Source organism: Taeniopygia guttata, chromosome 3 (assembly GCF_048771995.1).
Source record: "Taeniopygia guttata chromosome 3, bTaeGut7.mat, whole genome shotgun sequence".
Lineage (NCBI taxonomy): Eukaryota > Metazoa > Chordata > Aves > Passeriformes > Estrildidae > Taeniopygia > Taeniopygia guttata.
The window spans coordinates 55462143-55482342 of NC_133027.1; the positions used below are offsets into that span (position 1 = coordinate 55462143).

Genomic DNA, 20200 nt, shown 5'->3' on the forward strand with positions numbered 1-20200 from the left:
TTCAGCAGCAGTTATAGACCTAAAAATTCTACAAACAATTATTAAAATAACCCCTGCTTTTGTTGCCTATTTCAACAGAATTGTTTTCCACCTAAGAAGTGAAGACTGCAACCCTTTCTCATTCAGCTTCTGCTCCCGAGAGTGATGTTTATTCTGTGCTGCCTCATCAACTTGCCTACTTTGTGCTTATTAAAAATACAGCCTTAGCTCTCAGAGTGACTACTAGCTTTTGGATGACAGGTCTGGAGTATCCAGCCTGAACAGACTGTCCAAAGTAATGCTGTGCTGCAAGGCTGTTATAATCTTATGCACAGTTGGAGTCACAGTCTTCTACTATGGGAAATGATAATGGTCCTCATATGCAGAGTGTGCCCACATACCTTAGTAAAGAGCATGCATGAATACAGTTCTGTGCCAAAACAAGCCATGGTGGTTACCCTCTTACCCACTCATAACCACGATATTACTCATTATTATCCCTTAAAACTACATCTAGGAAAGTCCATTTTTAATGACTGCAAATCTCCTGTTACTTCCAACCTTGCCCGGCACAGGCTTCCTCTTCCCCCTTTCTCTTCTTGACCCACTTACACTCTGCCCCTTTCCATACCACTTGTCCTCCTCTGTGGTGTGTCTCTTTTCTTACTACCCCCTCCTTTCCTCTCCCTCAGGACCTGTGTTCTTACCCATTTCTTTGGGCCTATCATCCATTCCAGACCACAGAATCTCTGTTGTGTCTTCATTCCTCTTGTCTCTGGGGCCACCTCCTTCTTGCTTCCTTCGACTCATTTAAGATCTGCCATTGCTCCAAGCTCTCCCCTAATGTCCAACGCACATGTCCAAGCTTCTAACTTCAGCCTTCTTCTGGTTCAAGAGTCCTCATCAATATTCCTAATTTGCATTGGACTCACGCTTGCAAATTACTTTTTCTGTTTTTACAACTCATTATTCTGGTCCAATGCTCCCCAAACCCTTAATATGCAACATGGCTCTCTCTGGATTCATTCCTGAACTGACAAACCCATACCTTCCCTATCTGCTTTTGAATTTCTTTAGGATGAAGACCAACTATGGAAAGCTCTGTAGTCTTGTAACTTTGTGAAAGCAGGAATTTTCAAAGGCTTCATCAATATCTTCAGAAACAAGTTCTCCCAGGTTGCGCTACACCTACATCCAAAGCAGGTTGGGCTGAAATGTCTTTGGAAAACACTGCAGTTTCTTTCAAGTACTCATGATCAAGTGTTCTTCCCAGAAAAAAAAAAAAAAAAAAAAAAGGCTGTTGCCCACCCAAGTCTCACTGCGGTAGGGAGTTGGGATGCAGTCAGGCAGGCACGCAGATCTGAAAGCTAGGAGGTATTACTGGCTCTCCAGTTTAGCATGACATTTGTATCAACTTTGATAAATATTCCAGGATCAGTGGCAAAAACAGTTGATTCCATTGATAATAAGTCAAGTCATTATTTCTTAACATCAGTGTGGACATCAAATTCTCTGGACAGGGAGACAGTACTGTTGAGAGGATTCAGCATGGACTGCAATATGCTCACTTCAATTGGTAAATAACCACATATACCTTCTCTCTTCATTCTCAACTTCTTAAAGCTTTAAGACTTCCATTTTCCTGGCTTAGAGATTTACATAACATTACAATTTTTTTTTTCCCCAGTGATTGCCCTCAAACCCTCATTCCTGTCCTCTAGGTTGTGGAAGAATCACATGATAGACTGATGACTGTCGCTGGTGAGAAAGGTCACACAATGAGCTGCACAGGTTATTAGAAGTGTGATAAAAAGTCCCATGCAGGCTATTTTTGATTAATAAGGCCGTCTTTAAGGCATGTTAATCTGTATCATAGAAATCAAGATCCCAGAAATGTCAAATTTTTTGGTAAAATGTAAATATGGATATTCTTTTTCTCAGTTTATGTAGATACTTCCTGAGGAGCCATTAGATCACACAAACCCAATATGCAAACTGAATGGATAATGTACATTACTTTACTCTCACCCCCTTAAATGGTACTCAAGATTTGGATTTTGGAAGCCATGTAGATGGATGTTCATGCACATGCCCTTAGAAAAATAATCAGTATTTGGCTACAGCACAAACACCTATTCAACGAGTTACAAGAATACTCAGAGAGAGACCAAATTTAGCTACTCCAAAATCTGTCATTAAACATACTGCCAAAATCATATTAAATGCCATACTTACATATAGAAAACAAGTGTTTGAAATTCTCTGCCTTTGGAATACAGATGGAATTCTAGTATTAAATAAAATGGCAACAGAACTAATGTTTAAAGAGCATATGTGAATAATGTTTAATCTATTTTTACCCAATAAATTTTTATTGACAAAATAATGGGTTTATTATACATCATGAGCTGACACACTATGATTAGGGCAAGGATCGAAGACGAGACAGAGAACAGAAGGTACCTTTATTAATTTCATATGTCCTTTTATTTTAATCAAAGGGTTATCCATTTGATTCATAAGGCAGCTATGTGCTGTTTCAAATCCTTGGTCTCAGTTACTGTTTCCAATATACATTCTTCATGGAGGTTTTTTTCTGTAAGGGGCTACCCTCTTATAGTCACACATATGACTATGTTTCCCTTTAAGATTTTCAGAGGAAAGGGACAAAGTCTTTCAAGCATAAATAAAATAATGCCAGATAACTAGTTCAGTTGTACTCTTAGAAATGTATTTCCTTAGCAGGGTACGTTATACCATCCCCCAAAACATCAATATCATCTGGAGAATAATCAGTACAGGTCAAGCATCCTAAAGAGTTTGAAAGTACACCAAATTGCACCATTCTTTGAGTATCTTCTGCAGAGCCCATCTAATTTAATGCTACAATAGAATAATCTAGTTCTTTGGTAACTGTCTGACTTAAAACATTTCAACATTGAACATTGGGAACATTGGGAAATAATTTTCAAAAAAGCACTGAGTGACTTCAGTTACAGTTTATTCTTTGTTTTGAACACATAAATTTACTCAAGTAAGAGCTCACGGGTGGAAAGTAAGAATTTTCTCATCCACTATTTTTTGCATCTGTGTTTTAGAAGAGTTAAAATATATGTTATCACTAATTATTACAATTAGGTTAATACTGTTTTCTGTAATTAATTTCTAATGAACATATGTTTATTGATGAAAACTGCATCCTATATGCAATGCCATTTGAGCTGAAGGGGTGTTTTATCATCATTGCTCATAATAAAAAACTATAATGTATTTTGCTTAGGCACCAATTCTGCAAATTCTTAATTATGAGCCCCTTTTTATTGCTGTGAAAAAAAAATCATTTAAATAGACAGAAACTGTCAAGATAGTAGGGCAAAAGACTGATTGTCTGAACTGTTTGAACATGGGCATAGTTTAAGGGAGCGGAGTTGTCAAGCTTGGTTCTTAAATATTTTACTACATGTTCTGAAAGTAAATTCTCTACTGAGCAGAAGCTGAGGCTAGGAAGTCTTATCAGAGATAGAGCATCTTTATCTCGTGTCCAGTGCAACGCTGTTCCCATCATGGGGATCAGAGAGTAATACAGTATGCATCCATAATACCTAAAAGGTTGTACTTAGTCTTGTCATTTGTATTTATTTCTATTGATATTCAACTAATACTTTTAACTGGCTGCCTATTAGTATTTCATTATTTCTAGTAATTTGGGCCAAAGCTGGAAGTGTAGTTTTAGAAGGGAGCATATATAAAAGCAAGACAAAGCTTGGTCATTGGTCACTACTGGGATTAACAAAAGATGTATTGAGATGTTACAGTTATTTTAAGAGATATATAATAATATGCCAAACTATCAAAAATTCAGAATTTACTTTGTCAGTTCTTGCCTTCAGGACAGAATTAGTTTAGTGAGATGCTGTGTGGTCTGAAAAAAAATTTAGGATTAGTATAATTAAGATTGTGTTCTGTGTTCTTTTATACTTTGCCTCAAACTGCATATATAGGTGTATATACAAGTTTAAAAGTATCATATTTACATCTGATCACAATCCTCCATCCTCCCTCTTTCCCAGTACACTTAGGCCTCATACAGGTCTATGTTGTGTAATGTTCTTCTCCTAACAGTTATCCTTGCAGGTGAAGTTCATCCTGGGCATTCCCATGAAATAACAAGGGCCTTCAGTTATCACTTTTTTCTGAACCAGGGACAGAAAATAAATGAAGATGATATTTGTCTTTAGGAATACAGGACACCGATGGAGAGTATTCAAGAAGGTGGCACATCTGAGACTAGTTTTATCTTGTCAGCTGGCTAGGTTGTAAACCAGACGAGGCCCATCACAAGGAATGTGTCCATACCGCAGGCACCCCGTATTTCGGGAGCGCAGGAGGAACCTGGCTCCGCGCTGCCTGGCTTCAGACCATCTCCTCGAGGATCCCTTCGCCGGCCGCGGCGGAGGGCAGCCCCTCTCCAGCAGGACCCGCACTTTCCTTACTGGTGCCCAGCTGTTCTGCCTCTGCCCCAGGTCTGTTCTGCGCAGAGGATGGGGCCAGGAGCCACAGGCTTTCCCTGGATCCCCGGCGCCCACCACCCAACCTCAGCAGCACCTGGCAGGACCCCCGAGGACCGGACCTCCCTCTCCCCGAAAAGTGCAAGGCGTTATTTTTGAAAGCGCCCAAAATAGCGCGCGACTGCTGCACAAGTCTCCTTATTATTCCTCCAGCGTCGGCAGTAAATCAGGGGGAGGATGCACCTCCGCCGGAGCCCTCGTCGGCAGCCGCGTTTTCGGTGAGGGCGATGCCCGCCGGCGGTGGCGGCTGCCGGGTGCCGGCCGCGGGCGGCCGGGGCGCAGCGGCAGCGCCGGCGAGGGAGGAAGAGGAGCCGCGGCGGCGGCGGCGGCGGCAGTTTCCCCTTTCCCCAGCCCTGGCTCCGCGGGCGCATGCTCACTGTGCCCGCAGCCCTGGACCATATTTGTCAGGACTACTCGAGAGACGGAGAAAGAGAGAATTTGGGGGGGTAAGGAGCGGCGGGTTCCGATCTGATCCGCAAGCCGTTTAGGGAGCCGCGATGGCAAAGGCTGGTGACGGGTTTTAATTTTCCCCCTAGGTGAGGATGAAAGTTAGAGAGAGCGCGAGAGATAAAGGGAGAGACGCACCTCCTCTCCCTCCCTTACGAAACGTATCTGGGGAAGGGGAGGGGGGCTTCTCCCCGACCACCTCGAGCAGAAAGGATGGAAGTTAATGCCGGGTAAAGTGGGCAAGTGACTCGCAAGTGGCTGGGGAGCGGCCGGGGCACCGGGGATCTCACTAAATCATAAGTGTACGAGTGTGAAAGAGGAACAAAAGAAAGAGAGAGGTGCCTGGTATTTCTTTTTCTCTTCCCAAACACATGAAGGGAGTACATGTATATATATATGCGCTGTATATTTATATACATACACAGGCACGCACGCACGTATGTGTATGTACATATATATATACACGGGGGAGGGAGCTGTGGAAATGTGTTTGGGGGGGCCCTTCTTTTTTTTTGGGGGGGGAGAGTGGGTTCCGAAGGGAGGGGGAAGGGAAGGGGAGAGACATTTTGCAGACTTGCCCCACCAATGAGCTTGTCAGTTGGCTGCATTTAATGACACTTACGGGGCACCGCCGTGCTGTTGGGAACAATGTGATGCGGGTGCCGCGGCCGGGCGGCGGGGGGAGAAGGTGGGGGGGCACGGGTGTGCATGTGAGCGCCGGGCGGGGAGGGAGCGGAGCGGAGGGAGGGGGCTCGCTGCCACCCGAGCCCCCCCTCCGCAGCCCCGGCTCTTTGTTCGCACAGGCTGAAGGACGGGGAGAAGTGCGGGCTGCGAGGGGGCAATGCGCAGCGGAGAGGGGTGCGAAAAAGGGTTTTTTGGTCGGAAGCGGCGAGAGGTGGCGGCTGCCGGGATATACCGGTTGAATGTGCCGTGGGTCCCCGTGTGCGAAGGCCTCTACCAGCGCGCAGCAGAGAGTTTGTATTTTCCGTCGCTCCTGCACTTTGTGTGATTGTGTGCGAGAGATATTTAAAATATAATCATCTCCCAATTTCCGCCATTTTGGGGAAAGTTTGCACACACATACACATACAAAAAAAAAAAAAAAAAAAAAAAGGCAAGCTTGTAGCAATTTTTTTTTTTTTTTAAGAGACGAAAAAAAAAAGTCTTTTGCTCGAGTGCTCAGTTCCTGCCTCTGTGCGGTGCGTGCGCCGCGCTCGCTGCGGCAGACATGTGAGGCGGCGGGGGAACGGCCCCTGCCCGCTTCGGGCTGCGTGCGGCGGCGGGGGCCGGCGCCTGTCACCGCCGCCGGCTCCGCGGGCCGGCCTCGAGGGGCTGCCGGGGGCTGGCCCCGGGGTGCCGGCGGTGTGTGTGAGCGCACATACACGTGAGTGCGTATTTTGCCGACGACGGGGGCAGGGAGCCGGGGGGGGGGGGGGGGCAGGCAGGGGCTGGGAATAGGACGCGGCTTTTCTGTTAAGTTGCGCGCTCTCGCCTGAAGTGCGGCCGGGGTGGGGGAGCGGCCCCCGGCGCACACGCCCGTCTCTCCCTCCCCGTCTCCGCAGCCGGTGCATATAACAACAGGATATAGGCACACTTGTTCTCGCTAGCGCGTGTGGGGCGGTGTTTTTTCGGTGGGGGGGGGGGGGCGGAAAGCGATGGGGTTTTTTTCGGGGGGGGGAGGGAGCGGCGGCCGACGGGAAGGCGCTCCCGCGGAGCGGCCGCCCGCCCCCGGCCGGGGCTCCGGAGAGGCTGCCGGGGCTACAGCGCCCGGGGCGGGGGGCGCCGCGTCGGGGCCGCAGCGGCGCCCGCTCCCCACCCCCTTGGTTTTCCCCCCTCCCCGTCGGAGCGGGCGCACGCGAGAGCGTGAGAGAAAAAGTTGCAGCGCGGGGCCGGGCGCTGGCGGCTGCGGGGCCGGGCGGGGGCGAGCCCTCCGGGGAGGCGGCGTGTGCCGGCCCCTCCCGCGGGAAGGGGTGACTTCTCTAACGAGGGATGCCCGGACATCGCCTGCGAGCGGCCGAGTAGCGAGTCCCCGCAGCCCCCTAGAAAAAAGAGAGCTCGCCCCCCTCCTCCTCCTCCTTCTCCTCCGCGCTGGGGGAGGGGAGGAGGGAGGAGAAGGTAACATTTTTAAAATTTTTTTTTCCTTTCACTCGGAGGCAACCTCCTTTTCCCGGATCCCGGTCTCGGGGGGTGGAGGCGAAAGGGGGGGGTGGGGAAAAAAAAAAAAAGCGAGGGACCCGGTAAACAAGCAGAGTCCCTCTCTCGTTGTGCAACTTCCTCAGGAACACTTAACACCCAGTTCCTCTCCCACCCCCGCCCGCACCGCGCTCGCCCCCACCGCCGCCCCCTCACCGGGGCAGGGGGGCACTCTTCCCCCCCTCGGTTTAATTGCCCGGGGCGGGGGCGAAGGATAAAAAGGCAAATTCGGGAGGGAAACGGAGACACTCGAGAACCGCTTTCCCCGAGCGCTCCTCCCGAGGAGCGGGGCGGGCGCTTTTGTCTCGGCGGTTCTGCCCGAGCCTGGGGAAGACGCGGACCTGAGCCCGGGTTTTCTCCAGAAAGTTTCAAGTGCAGCAAAAACACGCCGCAAAACTGGCCAAGGAGGGACCTCTGCTGGTAGGCCGCGGGCTGCCGGCGCGGGGAGCGGCGGCCGCGCCCGCCGGGCCTCGCCGCAGCGTTCCGGCCGCCGCCGCGCTCCGCCGCGCCGGGCGCAGGGGCGGCGGGCGGGGAGCGGCCCGGGCGGCTCCGGGCGGGCGCTGCCGGGACCGCCGCGCCCGCCGGGGCCACGGCCTGCGCGGGAGCGCAAGGCGGGGGGCGCGCCTGGCGGCCGTGCCGCTTGTCCCGTTCCAGAGCGCGGCTCCAGCCCCCGGGGTTTTTAGGCTCGAGGAGCGGTGCGCGCGTTACGAGGCCCCTGGAGATGCGGCAGCTTCCCCCGGGGCGTGAGGGTCACGGCCTCTTCCATGTCTGTTAATTACCTGTGCTCTAGCAGCGCGGTGTAACAGCTTTACAGCGAAAGGCAGCAGGAGTTACGTTTTCAGTTTTGTTCTATTTTCTTTATTTCTTCCGTATAGTTGAGTGGCACTGGACTGGTATCTTTGCTGTTTCTACTCATGAATGGATGCTCAGCCGTGGGTGCTAAAAATCAGGTGGTGAGCATAAATAAAGCTCATGATATAAAAAGTTTAGCCTATGTCATTTTAGGAAATGTCTGTGCTCAGCATCGTAACACAGTTTTCTTAGTGCAAATCTTAAAGCTGTTCAGGAACCAATGCTTTTTACCAAGAAAGCTACCATGTTCCCAGAAGTCTCTGTGATGAACATCTGTACGAGAGAAACTCCCTGAAAGTAGTGGCTGAAGGCAGCAGAGCTTTCCACTTTTATCCGGGTGGTGCCGGGTAGGCGTTATTTCCTGGTGAGACTTCAGCAGCTTTGGATGTGATCTCCTGAACTGGTGCTCTAGTGAAGGTGGCTGAAGCAATCGTCTCAGATAGTCTTTGTTGTCAGTTGGCCAATGGTAATAAACTCTGGTTTAATTTGTGTTTTCCCTTCAGTTTACTGAGGTTTTTTTAGAGTATTACTTTAAAAGTTTCAATAACTTGTGATGACTTCTTTTCCTCTAACTTGTTGATTTTTTTTGTTGTTTTTTTCTTTTTTTAACATCACCTGTTCTGTGAGGAGAGATGGTTGAGTTTTAGTGGGCTGTTCAATTTTATCTTGTCTGTTTTTTAATACTGCTGGTAAGGAGGATAATGGATTGTGAGTGATGGGTGTGAGGAATCAGTGATGAGCTGGCATGAGGCTTACTGAAGAAAGTGCGTAGTCATAGCTTGTCAGTGCTCCAGTAGCAGGACCGCTCATCACAATGGAAGATGCCAGCAGCTCTTTATGAATGGGGGAGAAGGGAGAGTCTATAAATGCCTCCTGCTGTATGTGTTTAGGAGCTAGAAAAGGTGAACTAATTGTTTATGAACAGCAGAGCTTATTTAATAACTGGCAGATGAGGAAGAGGAGGGCATGAGTCAGACAAAAGTGATGCTCAGATGTATATTGTATTAACTTTGGGTAGGAAATAACAATTCGAAACAGGTCAGGTGATAGGAGGTGTGAAGATTCGGTGCAGGCGGTGTCTGCAAAGGGGGAGGAAGAAGGAACAAATAAACAGAGAAGGTTTTTGTAACTTTCTGTGCCTGGTTCAAGCAATTAAGAGAATTTAAGACATAGGAAAGTATTTTTCAAAGTTGTTGTATACAATTCTTGCTATCTGACTAGGTTAAATCTCCACTGAGGCCTGCACAGACAATAACAGAAATAAGGGGACCGTGAAAGCTTTGCAGAGGAAATGCTTTTCTAGTGTGAGGTACAGGCTGTTTATAAACATGGTAAGTTTCATTAGATGACAGAATAGCTTTGGTATTGGGTAACTATTGTTGTAGTGTCTTGTGGAAAATGAGGCTATTTGAAATGTGTGCCTATTTGAAAATGAGGCAGTAGATGAAGGCTGTGTGTAATTGTTACACAGTCTCCAGCAATGGTGCAGCAATAACCGTGTTACCTTGCAGACTCGGATGAGGATAGCAGGAGCCTCCTTTAAGTGCTGGTCCAGACCCAGTTTTCACAGTATTTTTTAATGCTTTTGTGGCTAGATTCTTCCTGTAGGGAAAAAAGGTTTAAAGCCAAATATTGGGAAGCAGGAGTGAACATACACAGTAGCCTTGGAGCACGTAGTAGTCAAAAGAGTAGCAACGGATAAAATAAGAGTAAAAAATGCTAAGGGAACAGCATCAATAAGAACTCTGGTCCTGTTCCTGTTACAACCTTTGAGTAGCAAAGAATTTTGAGCTGTGTCCCTTTTGCAATATATATAAAAGCTTTTTCTGATCTTTATATACCTTGCTTGTAATAAAGTTCATGAGCAACAGGCAAAATAGTGAAATTTACTCAAACAACTTCTTGATATAGAGAATAGAAACATGGCAGAACTAGTAGTTTCCAAACAATGAAAAATAAGATTTTTTTGAGGAAAATGGGCACCTGAAAATACTTCTTTTAATGAAATATTAAAATAATTAAACCTTTAAACGGTACAAGAAAAAACACATATTAAAATGTGGTTGGTAGCATCAAAGAATTTTACCATTTCCTGCACTGTTCCTCTTGTGGTTGTTTTTCTGTAAGTGAGAAGTCTAGTGCAAAAATATGAAGGATGAGAAAGAGACAAGTGTGAGGTGTGCCCAGCTCAAAGAGAGGACTGTGAAGAGAGAAGCAGGGCTCACTCCAGTGGTTTGCAGTCAATTGGCTTTGCTTTTGGTGTCATGAAGCTCAAAATCACTACTCTTGTCAAATATAGGGAATTTACATTGCAAGGAGTAATTCTGCTTCATGTGGCTTTGGGAGTGTAACAAGTCAGTGCTGGTAATATTCACATTCTTACATGTTAAATAAAACTAAGCCAAGTATCCACTTGTCCTGGTGTCTAGAAGTTGGTGTATTTGCAACTCTGGTACACTAAGTTGTTTCCTTCAAATCCACTTTGTTTTCCTTATTTACTGGGTATGAGAAAATGTGTCCTTTTAGCTCACGAGTTCTACACCAGGCAGCCTTGGAGATGTTTAAAGTAAATGTATACAATATTAGGACAAAAATGCTAACCTGTTGCCTTTATTTCTGAACATCCATCAATGCTAGTGTCACCCAGTCCAGTGGGGAAGAGGGAGCATGGCTTGTCTGTAGAAGGATATTGTCTCTCTTGGGATCCTTTTTTTCTCTTGGTGTCACTTGCTGTGATCTTCTCTGGCTTGGTGTTCCCAGTTTTGGGTCTCCTCATAGGAGCTGTCAGTTGGGGAGAGGATCAGTATGGGGCAAATCTGCTAGGCCGTCTTGTCATGGCAGCTACAGAAATCCTCAAAAATACAGAGAGATGCATAAGAAGAAATGGCAAATTACTGCAGACATGTTATACCAGCCTTGCAATGATGACTGGTGACTCTACTGCTGAGCTCTTTCTGCTGCCCAGTGACCAGTTTTGAGTTGACTGCACTGATTAGAAATCATACAGGCATTTCACAGTTAGCAGCTTAGATGTTAAAAATTAGGGTAGGGGTCAGGTAGTTTTTTAAAGTACTGAGTGGAAGAAAGACTCCTATTACTACTTCCTGATGTATTCACTACGTAACCCTATAATTACTTCAAAAACTACTTGTAAGTCTAATTGGCATATTCTGTCCTGCTTCTTTGCTTTATATCTTTAGACAGTCTCTCACCAGATGAAACTATCCAGTTTTTAGTGCTGTTATTCTCAGTAACTATCTCTTCTGTGAGGTACACATTTATTGTTGAACCTATTGGTAAAATTTAAGGTTTTTTCTAAAGGATGTGTCTTAATCTTATTAAATGAGCTTGTTTATTTTAATGGCTTTATTACATATGTCTGAAACAAATCTAATGTTGAAATATTAATATGCAGCACACTTCTCTTAAGGCTGTGAGGACTGAGGTAGTTACATCCCTAAAGGCAGATTTTGGAGATGCTTTTAGAAGATGACTGCTCCAAGTACTTACTATTATGTCCTTTCCTTCACATTAGATGGCATTCACTGGCAGGTCCCTTATTCATCTAGTATTTTTACTACTTTTCTGGCAGTGCAGCAGCAGCAATGATACCAGATGAAATCATTATAGAAGGAGTTATACTAGTTCAGAGAACTACATCAGAGCTTTAAAAACAAAGCATTAAAGGAGTAGATAAGACATTTTTTAGTTTTCTTTGTTCTGAGATTTAGATGTAGCTATTGCAATGAGTTCTTCCTTTTTTAGTACCTCAGTGCTGTAACAATTTTACTGGTCTGTATCTTGTTTCTTACTATCATTAGAAGAGGGATAAAGGCCTATCTTTCATCTGTTCAAACTCAGCAAATCTGGAAACAGATACTTTGTTAAAATGTTTCCTTTTTGTAAATTAATTTCTCTCTGCGTTGCTCTGTGACCTTTTCATTCCCACCAAAAACACTTCTGAAGGCTGCAGAATGTGAAACATACACAGATTGTGCCTTTGACGTTGAGTTAATTTCAAAAGGAAAGCAATAATGAATGTCTTTAGACATCTTCAGAATGTATCATTATTGCTGTTTATTACCTGAGGAAAGTTTCTTATGTGCAATTAAGTCAGAATTTCTATGTTTTCTTGAGACAAGTATACCCTGAACATATCTGTTCCAAATTTTTCATTACCTTTCATGGTTTACTCCTTGCCTAAGTAGGCTAGACTCTTTCAGTTTTCCAGCCCCCAAGTAATTTTCGTGTCAGTAATGGGAGTGGCACTATGGGAGATGACAGCATCTGATGAAGCAGCTGTGCTGTCCGATGCTCCCTGCTCTCAGCAGCTGCTGAGAGGTAGCATTTCTCCACAGCCTTCCAAGTCTTTTCCCAGCTTCTGTCATCATACCTTCCACAGAAATCATTGGAGCATATTTTCTGTAATAAACCACAGGAGGGTTGAGTGAAGTGTATTCTAAATAGAATGATAATTTAAGATTATTTAGAGACTTCAGTTAATGCAGAACACAGCTTTGTGTTTGCTTAGCCAGACTAATCCTGGGGAGCTTGTTCCACCAATGTGCATGAACCAGCATGTTTTGTGTCCTTAAAACTTCACGGGTGTCTGGAGAAATCCCATTTTTCAGCTACTCCTTAGCAGGAGTAGCTTGTATTCTTGAGGGAAGGCCTCTGCCACTGTGCTGTAGTTCAGTTTGGTGAAGCCTGCTTGAATTGGTTTGCAGTGGTACTTGGTGCTCAGATCAAGCAGAGATGCAAAGTTGTGTTGCAGGAGCTTGCTGTGAAGTAGGGTGGTGGATTTTGCCTGGGATTATAAAAGATGAGCTCTATGATTTTGGGGAATTTCTCAGTTTGCACTGAATTTCTTCAGATTTATTGATGGGTTTTAAAATTAATTTTTGTATGGTTTTGTTACGGTTTTCAATGCTTTCTCGCAGAGAATTACTTAAAGGTGAAGGGAAAAGGGAAAGACACGTTGAACCATTTGGTTCTTACTTCAAACTTGTCATGTGAAAGATGTGAAGTTTGCTGAAAAAAGCATTCTTTGAACCCCGTCTATCATATGAAATAAAGGAGAATGCAAAGGCTTTTACTCTTAGCAGTGGATACTGACTGAGGTCCAGCTCCTGTTATCTTGTTGGTAACTGTGTAGTTGATGTAGTGTAATGAAAGAACTCATGGAGTGAGTTGCTTAGGATTAAGGACTTCTGCTAGAAATGAAGAGGAAACCAAGGAGAAATGAAAGGGAGTTCATTCATTCAATCATTCAAGATTATGTACCCCAAACCAAACTAGTATGTGTTTGTAGTGGTGATGTTACAGTGATTGTTACTATTTTTTCTGATGAATACAATGTAAATTCAATTGTTTTTCATGCAACCAAGTTAAGTGTTTTTCTCCTCAGCCTTTCAATAAAATGCTTCTATATGACCTGAGTATACTTCTGCTTGGTTTGCAACTTTTCTGTTATCAGAGTGAACAAATAACACCTTTTTGGTTGTTTGTTTGGTGTTTTTGTTTGTTTGGGTTTTTGTGGGTTTTTTGGTGGTTTTTTTTTTTCTTTTTTGAAAATTCAAGATCTCCAGGGAGTATTTGCAGATTCAGAGTGGCACCTAAGTTAGAAATTACATTTTAGAAAACAGGGTTAAACTATGAGGAAATTCTCTATCTATTTGAATTTCAAGTATGGATGTTTTCAGCAAAATTTTGCAGTCTCCATATGGGGTATGAGGCTTAGAAAGTGTTCATTTAAAAGTTCAGAGAGTTTACATTCCAAAAAGTTCAGAAAGTGCAAATTTCAAAAGTGGTGAGGTTTTGCTAATAGTTCACGAACAATGACAGCTAATTTTGCCACAAATTATTTCAGCTGCTAGGCATAGTGCAGCCATTCTTCAGAAACAAAATTAATAAGTCAGATTCCACATTGCACGAATAGTAAATTAGGTGCTGCCAGGCCACAGATTTAAGGATTGCTGGGTTTGTGAGAAGTGGAAAGGAAGAAGTTGGTGGTGCTCACAACTGGCTCTTAGAAACACTTGCAGTTCAGTGCAACTGATGGTGTGTTTGTGGCAGGTGAGCTGAAGCCAGGGGTCAGAGGCAAGTGCAATGCACTTCTGTTGCTTGTGCAAATTTTTTATCACAGAGAGGGATGTCCAGATGCACTATTTCTGCATCTGGAGGTAAATATTATCTTCTCTCCATTCACTGTTTGGAAACGGAGGGATCCAGTAAAGTAAATTCTTGCAAAGCAGTAGGTTTCTCTGGTGTATATATGTGCTTCTCTACATGGAAATAAGTTTTAACAAATGCAATTCAAAATTTATCTGTATGGAAACAGATAAAGAATATTCAAGTGTCCTGAGTCAGACCTCTGTCAGGAAACTGACAGTTTCAAATTCATTTTGAAATTTTAATTTGAACTTAGGGAAAGCATTCACATCAGCATGCTGTCCAGTATTAAGGAAATGCAGTTCTGTTAATCAGTGCTTAATGTATTTATTGGAGGCATGCAGTCATGTCTTGCCTTTCCTAGAACAGATGTTTTTAAGTGTACTTGACATGTTTTCCTTGTGTCAGTTTATTTGCAGTTTGAAATTTTTCTTTTCTCTCCAGTACAGCTCCATTGCCTCCTAATCTGTGAAACAAGTATTATTTTCAAAGTTTCAGAAAGATTTCCCCTTACTTTTATTACATCATGTATATTATCACCTTTGTCATCAGTTGTCCACGTTGCCAGTGTGCAGAGGGAAGCATTTCATACAAATCTGTGAAATGAATTAGGAGAAATATCTGGTGATACAAGCATTAAACCACTTACAGAATTTTCAGATAACTTTTTTTTTTTTTTCCAGTACATGCATCATGAATGAATCTGCGTCTAGTGGAAATGGTCAGGAGTTTGATGTATTTAGTGCAATGGACTGGAAGGATGGCATAGGTACTTTGCCAGGAAGTGACCTAAAGGTAAGATATGTAATTTTTTTCAATAAAAATATTAAATGACAAAAAGATGCATTTGAAAAGCTGGTGTGTAGGTATCTGCTTTTATGAATAAAACATGAATCTGCAGTTCTGAGTTAAGAGACTGTAGCCTGTTAGGTTTTAGCTCTGGAGTTTCTTGATTCAGTTTGTGGTGCTGGCACAGACAGCCGTCATCCCCGTAGGAAGGCATAAATTAGCACTGCCTCACTATACAGACAGAATTAATCAAATGCACAAAATCCCAAAGAAATCTCAAAAGTGTGAAAATGCAGTCCACTTAGAGCATTATATTACTGTCTCACTAAGAATTTTCATACTGTCATTGACTCTCATGGTTTTACATTCTTAGGCCTTTTTATTTCTAAAAATAGTTTATTTTTGCTATACTTTTGTCATGTGGGTGCCTAGAAAGATGAATAAAGTGAGTGCTTCTGAGCCGATTGCAGTTTAGGAATTTGAATTATATTGGAGTAGTAATTTTGCTTACATTTTTCACACTGGTTGAGTTTCCTGAGGTAAATCATAACTCTTTTGTTTTCAGTTTCTTTTTATTTATCTGTCATCAGAAGGTGTCTTTTGCAATGCTTGCAATTTTGATATTAGAGACTGTCTTGTGCCTATTTCCTCTTGATTAATGTCAATATTTTTGTATAATTCAAACTAATGTGTTTTACTTGTAGTTTATGTGTGAAAGGAATCTCACAAGAAAATATGTGGCATTTAAAACGACTTTTTATCTTTTGATGCCTGGTAGGATTTCTCTTGTTGAAGTAAAAATTTTTTAAAATGTTTGAAATTTGGGACATACATGTTGTGAATGTGTTTTTGTGTTGGTGTTTAGGTAGTTTGTTTGTTTGCTTTGTGGGTTTGTTTGAATTTTTGCTTTTAGTCACAGAACAGTAGAATTAATTTACAGAATAGTTTTCTTTGCAGAGGACTTCAGGCCACCACCCAGACTGAGTACCCCAGACTTCAGGGCAGGTTAGATCAGGTTGCTCAGGATTTGGTTATCTGCAGGGCTGGAGATACCACAGTGTCTCTGGGCAACTTGTTCCAGCATTGTCTACACTCATAGTAATATTTTCTTTTATGGATACTTTGTTGGAATTTCTTCTTTTGTAGCTTATGTCTGCTGCCTCTTGTCCTTCTCCCGTGCACATCCGAGAAGAACCTGGCTCTATCCCCTCCATATCCTCCCATTAACTGCTGGAAGACAGCAGTAAAATCTCTCCTTCTGTTCTTAAGACTGAGCAAATGGATTCACTCCGCTTCTTGAATGTCATCTGCTGTAGTCCAGCCAGTACCTGGTTTGGTGGGCTTGCTGCAGTATGGGAGTGCCTTTCATGTAGAAAGATTCCTAGCAGACACAGCAGCCTGCCCATGCTCTCATCAGTATTCACTAGAGGAGAATGGTGTGTTCCCCTGTCCTGCTGGCTGCCCTCTGGCTCAGGCAGCCTGGGGTGCTCCTGGCCACCTTTGCTGCCAGGGCACATTGCTGACTCACGTTCAGCTCACAGGTTTTCTGCAAAGCTGCTCTCAGATAGTCAGCCCCTGATCTGAACTAGTGCACAGAGATGATCTGTCTCAGGTGCCCGCTTTGGTGGACCTTCATGGCATCTTGTTAGCCCATCTTCTGCAGCTTATTGAGGTCTAGATAAACCAGCAACTCTGCCCTTCAGTTCATCAGCCATTCCCTTCAATTTCATAGTTTGCATTTCCTGCCTGTACTCATAGAGATGCCTTTCTTGTTACCTTTGCTAGTTCATTCTCTGGCTGAGTTTTGGATTTCTTAATTCCATGACTGTATACTACAGCAATATCACTACATACGTTGTCTGTGAAGTTTCTTTTTCCACATTCTGCTTACCTCCTTTTCCTTTTTGAACTAAGTCAGGAGTCCCTGGTTCGTTCATGATGGCCTTCATCCACCTTTGACTAACTAGTTGTACATTGACATGCCTCATTCTCTTGGTGTGAAGTTCTTGAAGAGAGAGACAGATTTCTTGGGCCTGCTTACCCTTTAAAATAGTCTTCTGTACAATCCTGCCAAGCAGATCTCTGAATAAGCCAACATATGCCTCTTCTGAAGTCCAGTGCTGCTCTTTCATTATTTGTTTCTCTGTCTTTCAGGATTTCAGACTTCATCATGTCATAGTGATGATGATAGCCAATGCTATGGTGGACATCCACATCCCTAAACAGTTCTGTATTTTTAAGTCCAGGCTTTAAAAGTTTCTTTTATTTTAATATGCAACATTGTGTGAAAGGGAACCATAGTATTGCACTCTTTGAGCAATACAAAAGGGAACAGTGCAGGAAAATATAATAATGTCATATAAATCACTGGTTTGTGCTTTTTTTCAGTTGTGGTTGCCCTATGTCATACAAAACTGAAACAAAGTTAGAGTCACTAATGAGTAGAGGAATGGGAAAGTTTCCATGTAAAGTGAGGGAAAGGCGCTGGGAGGTAGCTCAGGGTAACTTCAAGAAATAATATAGAAGATTCTTAACTATGTCCTTTTCAGGAAAGCATGAGCTTCATTTTAAGGCTGCTCTTTATTTTATTTATTTATTTATTTATTTTAATTTGGAGACAAACATATTTGGTTTTTTGTACTGAGATTCTTTCTTTGGTCCAAGCATTAAGGGAGGTGCATTCAGAGATATAATAGTAGTCCACCCAGAATGGTGAAATATACAGGGTATTGGCCAGGCAGCTCCTTTTTGGGTTATTATTTGGGGGTTTATTTGCTTGTTTGCATTTTGTTAGATACAAAAGCAAGGAGTTGAATGGATGAAAGGGATTTTGTCTGACTGAAGGAAGAATGTTTTCTAACAATGCAGAATTAGCCCAAGGTCACTGTACTGGGGAAGATCAAGATTCAATGAGACTAGGTGTTCACACAGATACCAAAACCAATTTGAGCTGTTAAAATACCGAAGACTTTTAAGCTTTTATTATAATTGTAATGACTCATATTTCAGGACTGCTTCTAAACAGTGATGGCTAAAATGGTTAAAAATGACTAATCACTTGAAACCGTAAATGCGATCATGGAAAATATGTTATGCTCTTTGTGGAATTCTCAGAATAATGAGGATTATTTACATGAACTCTCCTGGTCACAGAGTATTTTACTAATGTGTCCTGAACCTAAAGAAAATGACCTTACATGAATAAAAGCTTACATGAATAAATGACCTTACATGAATAAATAACTTACATAGCAGTTACTTATTGTAAGCTTCTGTGTATCTTTCAAAAATTGTAATAGACTTATTCTACTGAAGGTATTAAACCATTGTTGTGTATTTACATTGAAATGCACTTAAAATCTGGTGAAAACACTGTAATAGCAAGATACTTAAACAAAAAATGTTCTATTTTTACAGCTTGGTAATAGATTAGAGTGTCTGAGGCATTTCATAGCAAATAATAAGCAATAGCTTAAATATCCGTTATAGACAAAGTATTGCTTAATTTCTCACATTTAGTCTTTTGTCTTCTTAAAATGTTAGGGGAAATTGAACAGTCAGATTTGGCAAACTATTGTTATCAGCATATTAACATTAAGTTAAATGCATATCAAAATATTGAAATGCTGCTTTTTAATATAGACATTTTAGGGAGCTACCTTATTGAAGTCTTTATTTTTAGTTGTATAAGTAATATAGCATTTGCTTGTCTTTACTGCTTGCATGATGACATGTCATGCTTATTTTAATGTATGCATGTTTTAAGATATCCCTTTTCTTGTGTGCTATATTAAAATCCAGCCTGGGGTTATCAGGCAAGTATATATGAGCAACAATTCTTTTTAGAACCACTTAATTTTTGTGAATATGAATTCCTGAATGGTGAAAAGTTGGTAAAATACTATTGTAACTAGAGCAAAATTATTTTGAAACATTTAAAAATAACTTTTCTCAATGTTTTCTTAAAATTTCTTAAATCTAACTTTTATTATGGTACAGAAGAACATCTAAATCAGGAATAGATACTTGGATTATTTCTTTTTGTTATTCCCCAGCCTAATCAAAATGAGGAAGCCAAATGAAATACCAAGCTTCCATTCCAGCCATGGCACAGTCTCTTATTCCTGAATCTGTTTCTATACCAGTAAAATGCTGAAAATGTTATTTTCCTATGACTTTGGGCACTTTTAATTCTTAGGTTTTGTCATTTGTAGTTGAAGAAAGCTGTGGAAATACTTTCTTATACAGATTTTGTTAAAAAATCTTCAGCAAAAATAGTGTTCACTTCTTGAACAGTGCTTTGAGCATGCTATGTGACAGATAAGTAGCAAGTAGTTGTGGAAAATGCTAGAATTTTAAATTACACTGGGAATGGGGAGAATTAAAAATTGTACAGTATGATGCACTGAAGACTGTGAACAAAAATTTTAGCATTGTATATTAGTTCTTTCAAGATGTTTAAATAAAACAGAAAACTTGAATTCCAGTAGAATTTAAAATAGTTTACAAATTACAGAATGCCTTCATGTGGCAGGCAAAGTAATGTATGCTCATCTGAAAAACATCAGTGCTTACCAGTTACTCTGCATGGTGTGAATGTAAATGTGAAACACTCTTCTGTTTTCTCTTTTTCTTTTTCTTTTTTTTAAATCTCTGTGCTGAGTGCACACAGTAACACCATGGCTTCAAGATTTAAATATACTCATTAAATTGGAAAAGCTGTAATAATTTACAGCCACTTCCTACTGTAGTGACAGAAGTTTATGAAGTACTTCCTAATGCATTTTCTAGTGCTGTGTTTGGAAAGTGAGAAATTACACTCTGTGTGGCCAGAATTTTGGTTATTTCCAGCTTACAAATTGTGCTTGAAAATCAGGAAGAAAAATTAAAATTTAGTGATGAAGAAATTAACCTGTAAATAAAGTTGGGCAGCAAATATTGTAGGACACCAAAGAGAATAGTGGATATGAATGGTAGAATAATGGCCAGTGGTGTTTGCTATTTCCAGCAGTGCTGTAAAGGTAAGAATGATTTGGATTACTGTCTGAATGCAGGGGTGCTGCAGCTACTCAAGGCAGTAAAGTACATCCTTCCACCTGCCTGTTCTGAAGTTGCATTCCAGCTTTCCTGGGATAATTAATGATTTTAGAACAACTTATTTTCTCACACTGTTATGGAAACATCGGTAGCGTCTCGGGCGA

General features: G+C 42.4%; 1 protein-coding gene across 8 annotated transcripts in view; it reads left to right on the top strand.

Annotated features, from left to right (window-relative positions):
- The first annotated feature begins 4778 nt into the window (after window positions 1-4778).
- Window positions 4779-20200, top strand: part of L3MBTL3 (L3MBTL histone methyl-lysine binding protein 3) — an 86265-nt gene continuing 70843 nt past the window's right edge. Inside the window, exons 1-2 of one of the 8 annotated variants that reach the window (XM_002190364.6) lie at window positions 4779-4993; window positions 14894-15005. In XM_002190364.6, the coding sequence (XP_002190400.2) occupies window positions 4917-4993; window positions 14894-15005 (189 nt within the window). In that variant the 5' untranslated portion in view covers window positions 4779-4916. Of the gene's footprint in view, window positions 5084-5112; window positions 5333-6159; window positions 6383-6755; window positions 7110-7437; window positions 7608-14893; window positions 15006-20200 lie in introns of those variants that run through there. The other 7 variants (XM_012572644.5, XM_072926896.1, XM_072926897.1 and 4 more) reach the window with 7 other exon arrangements.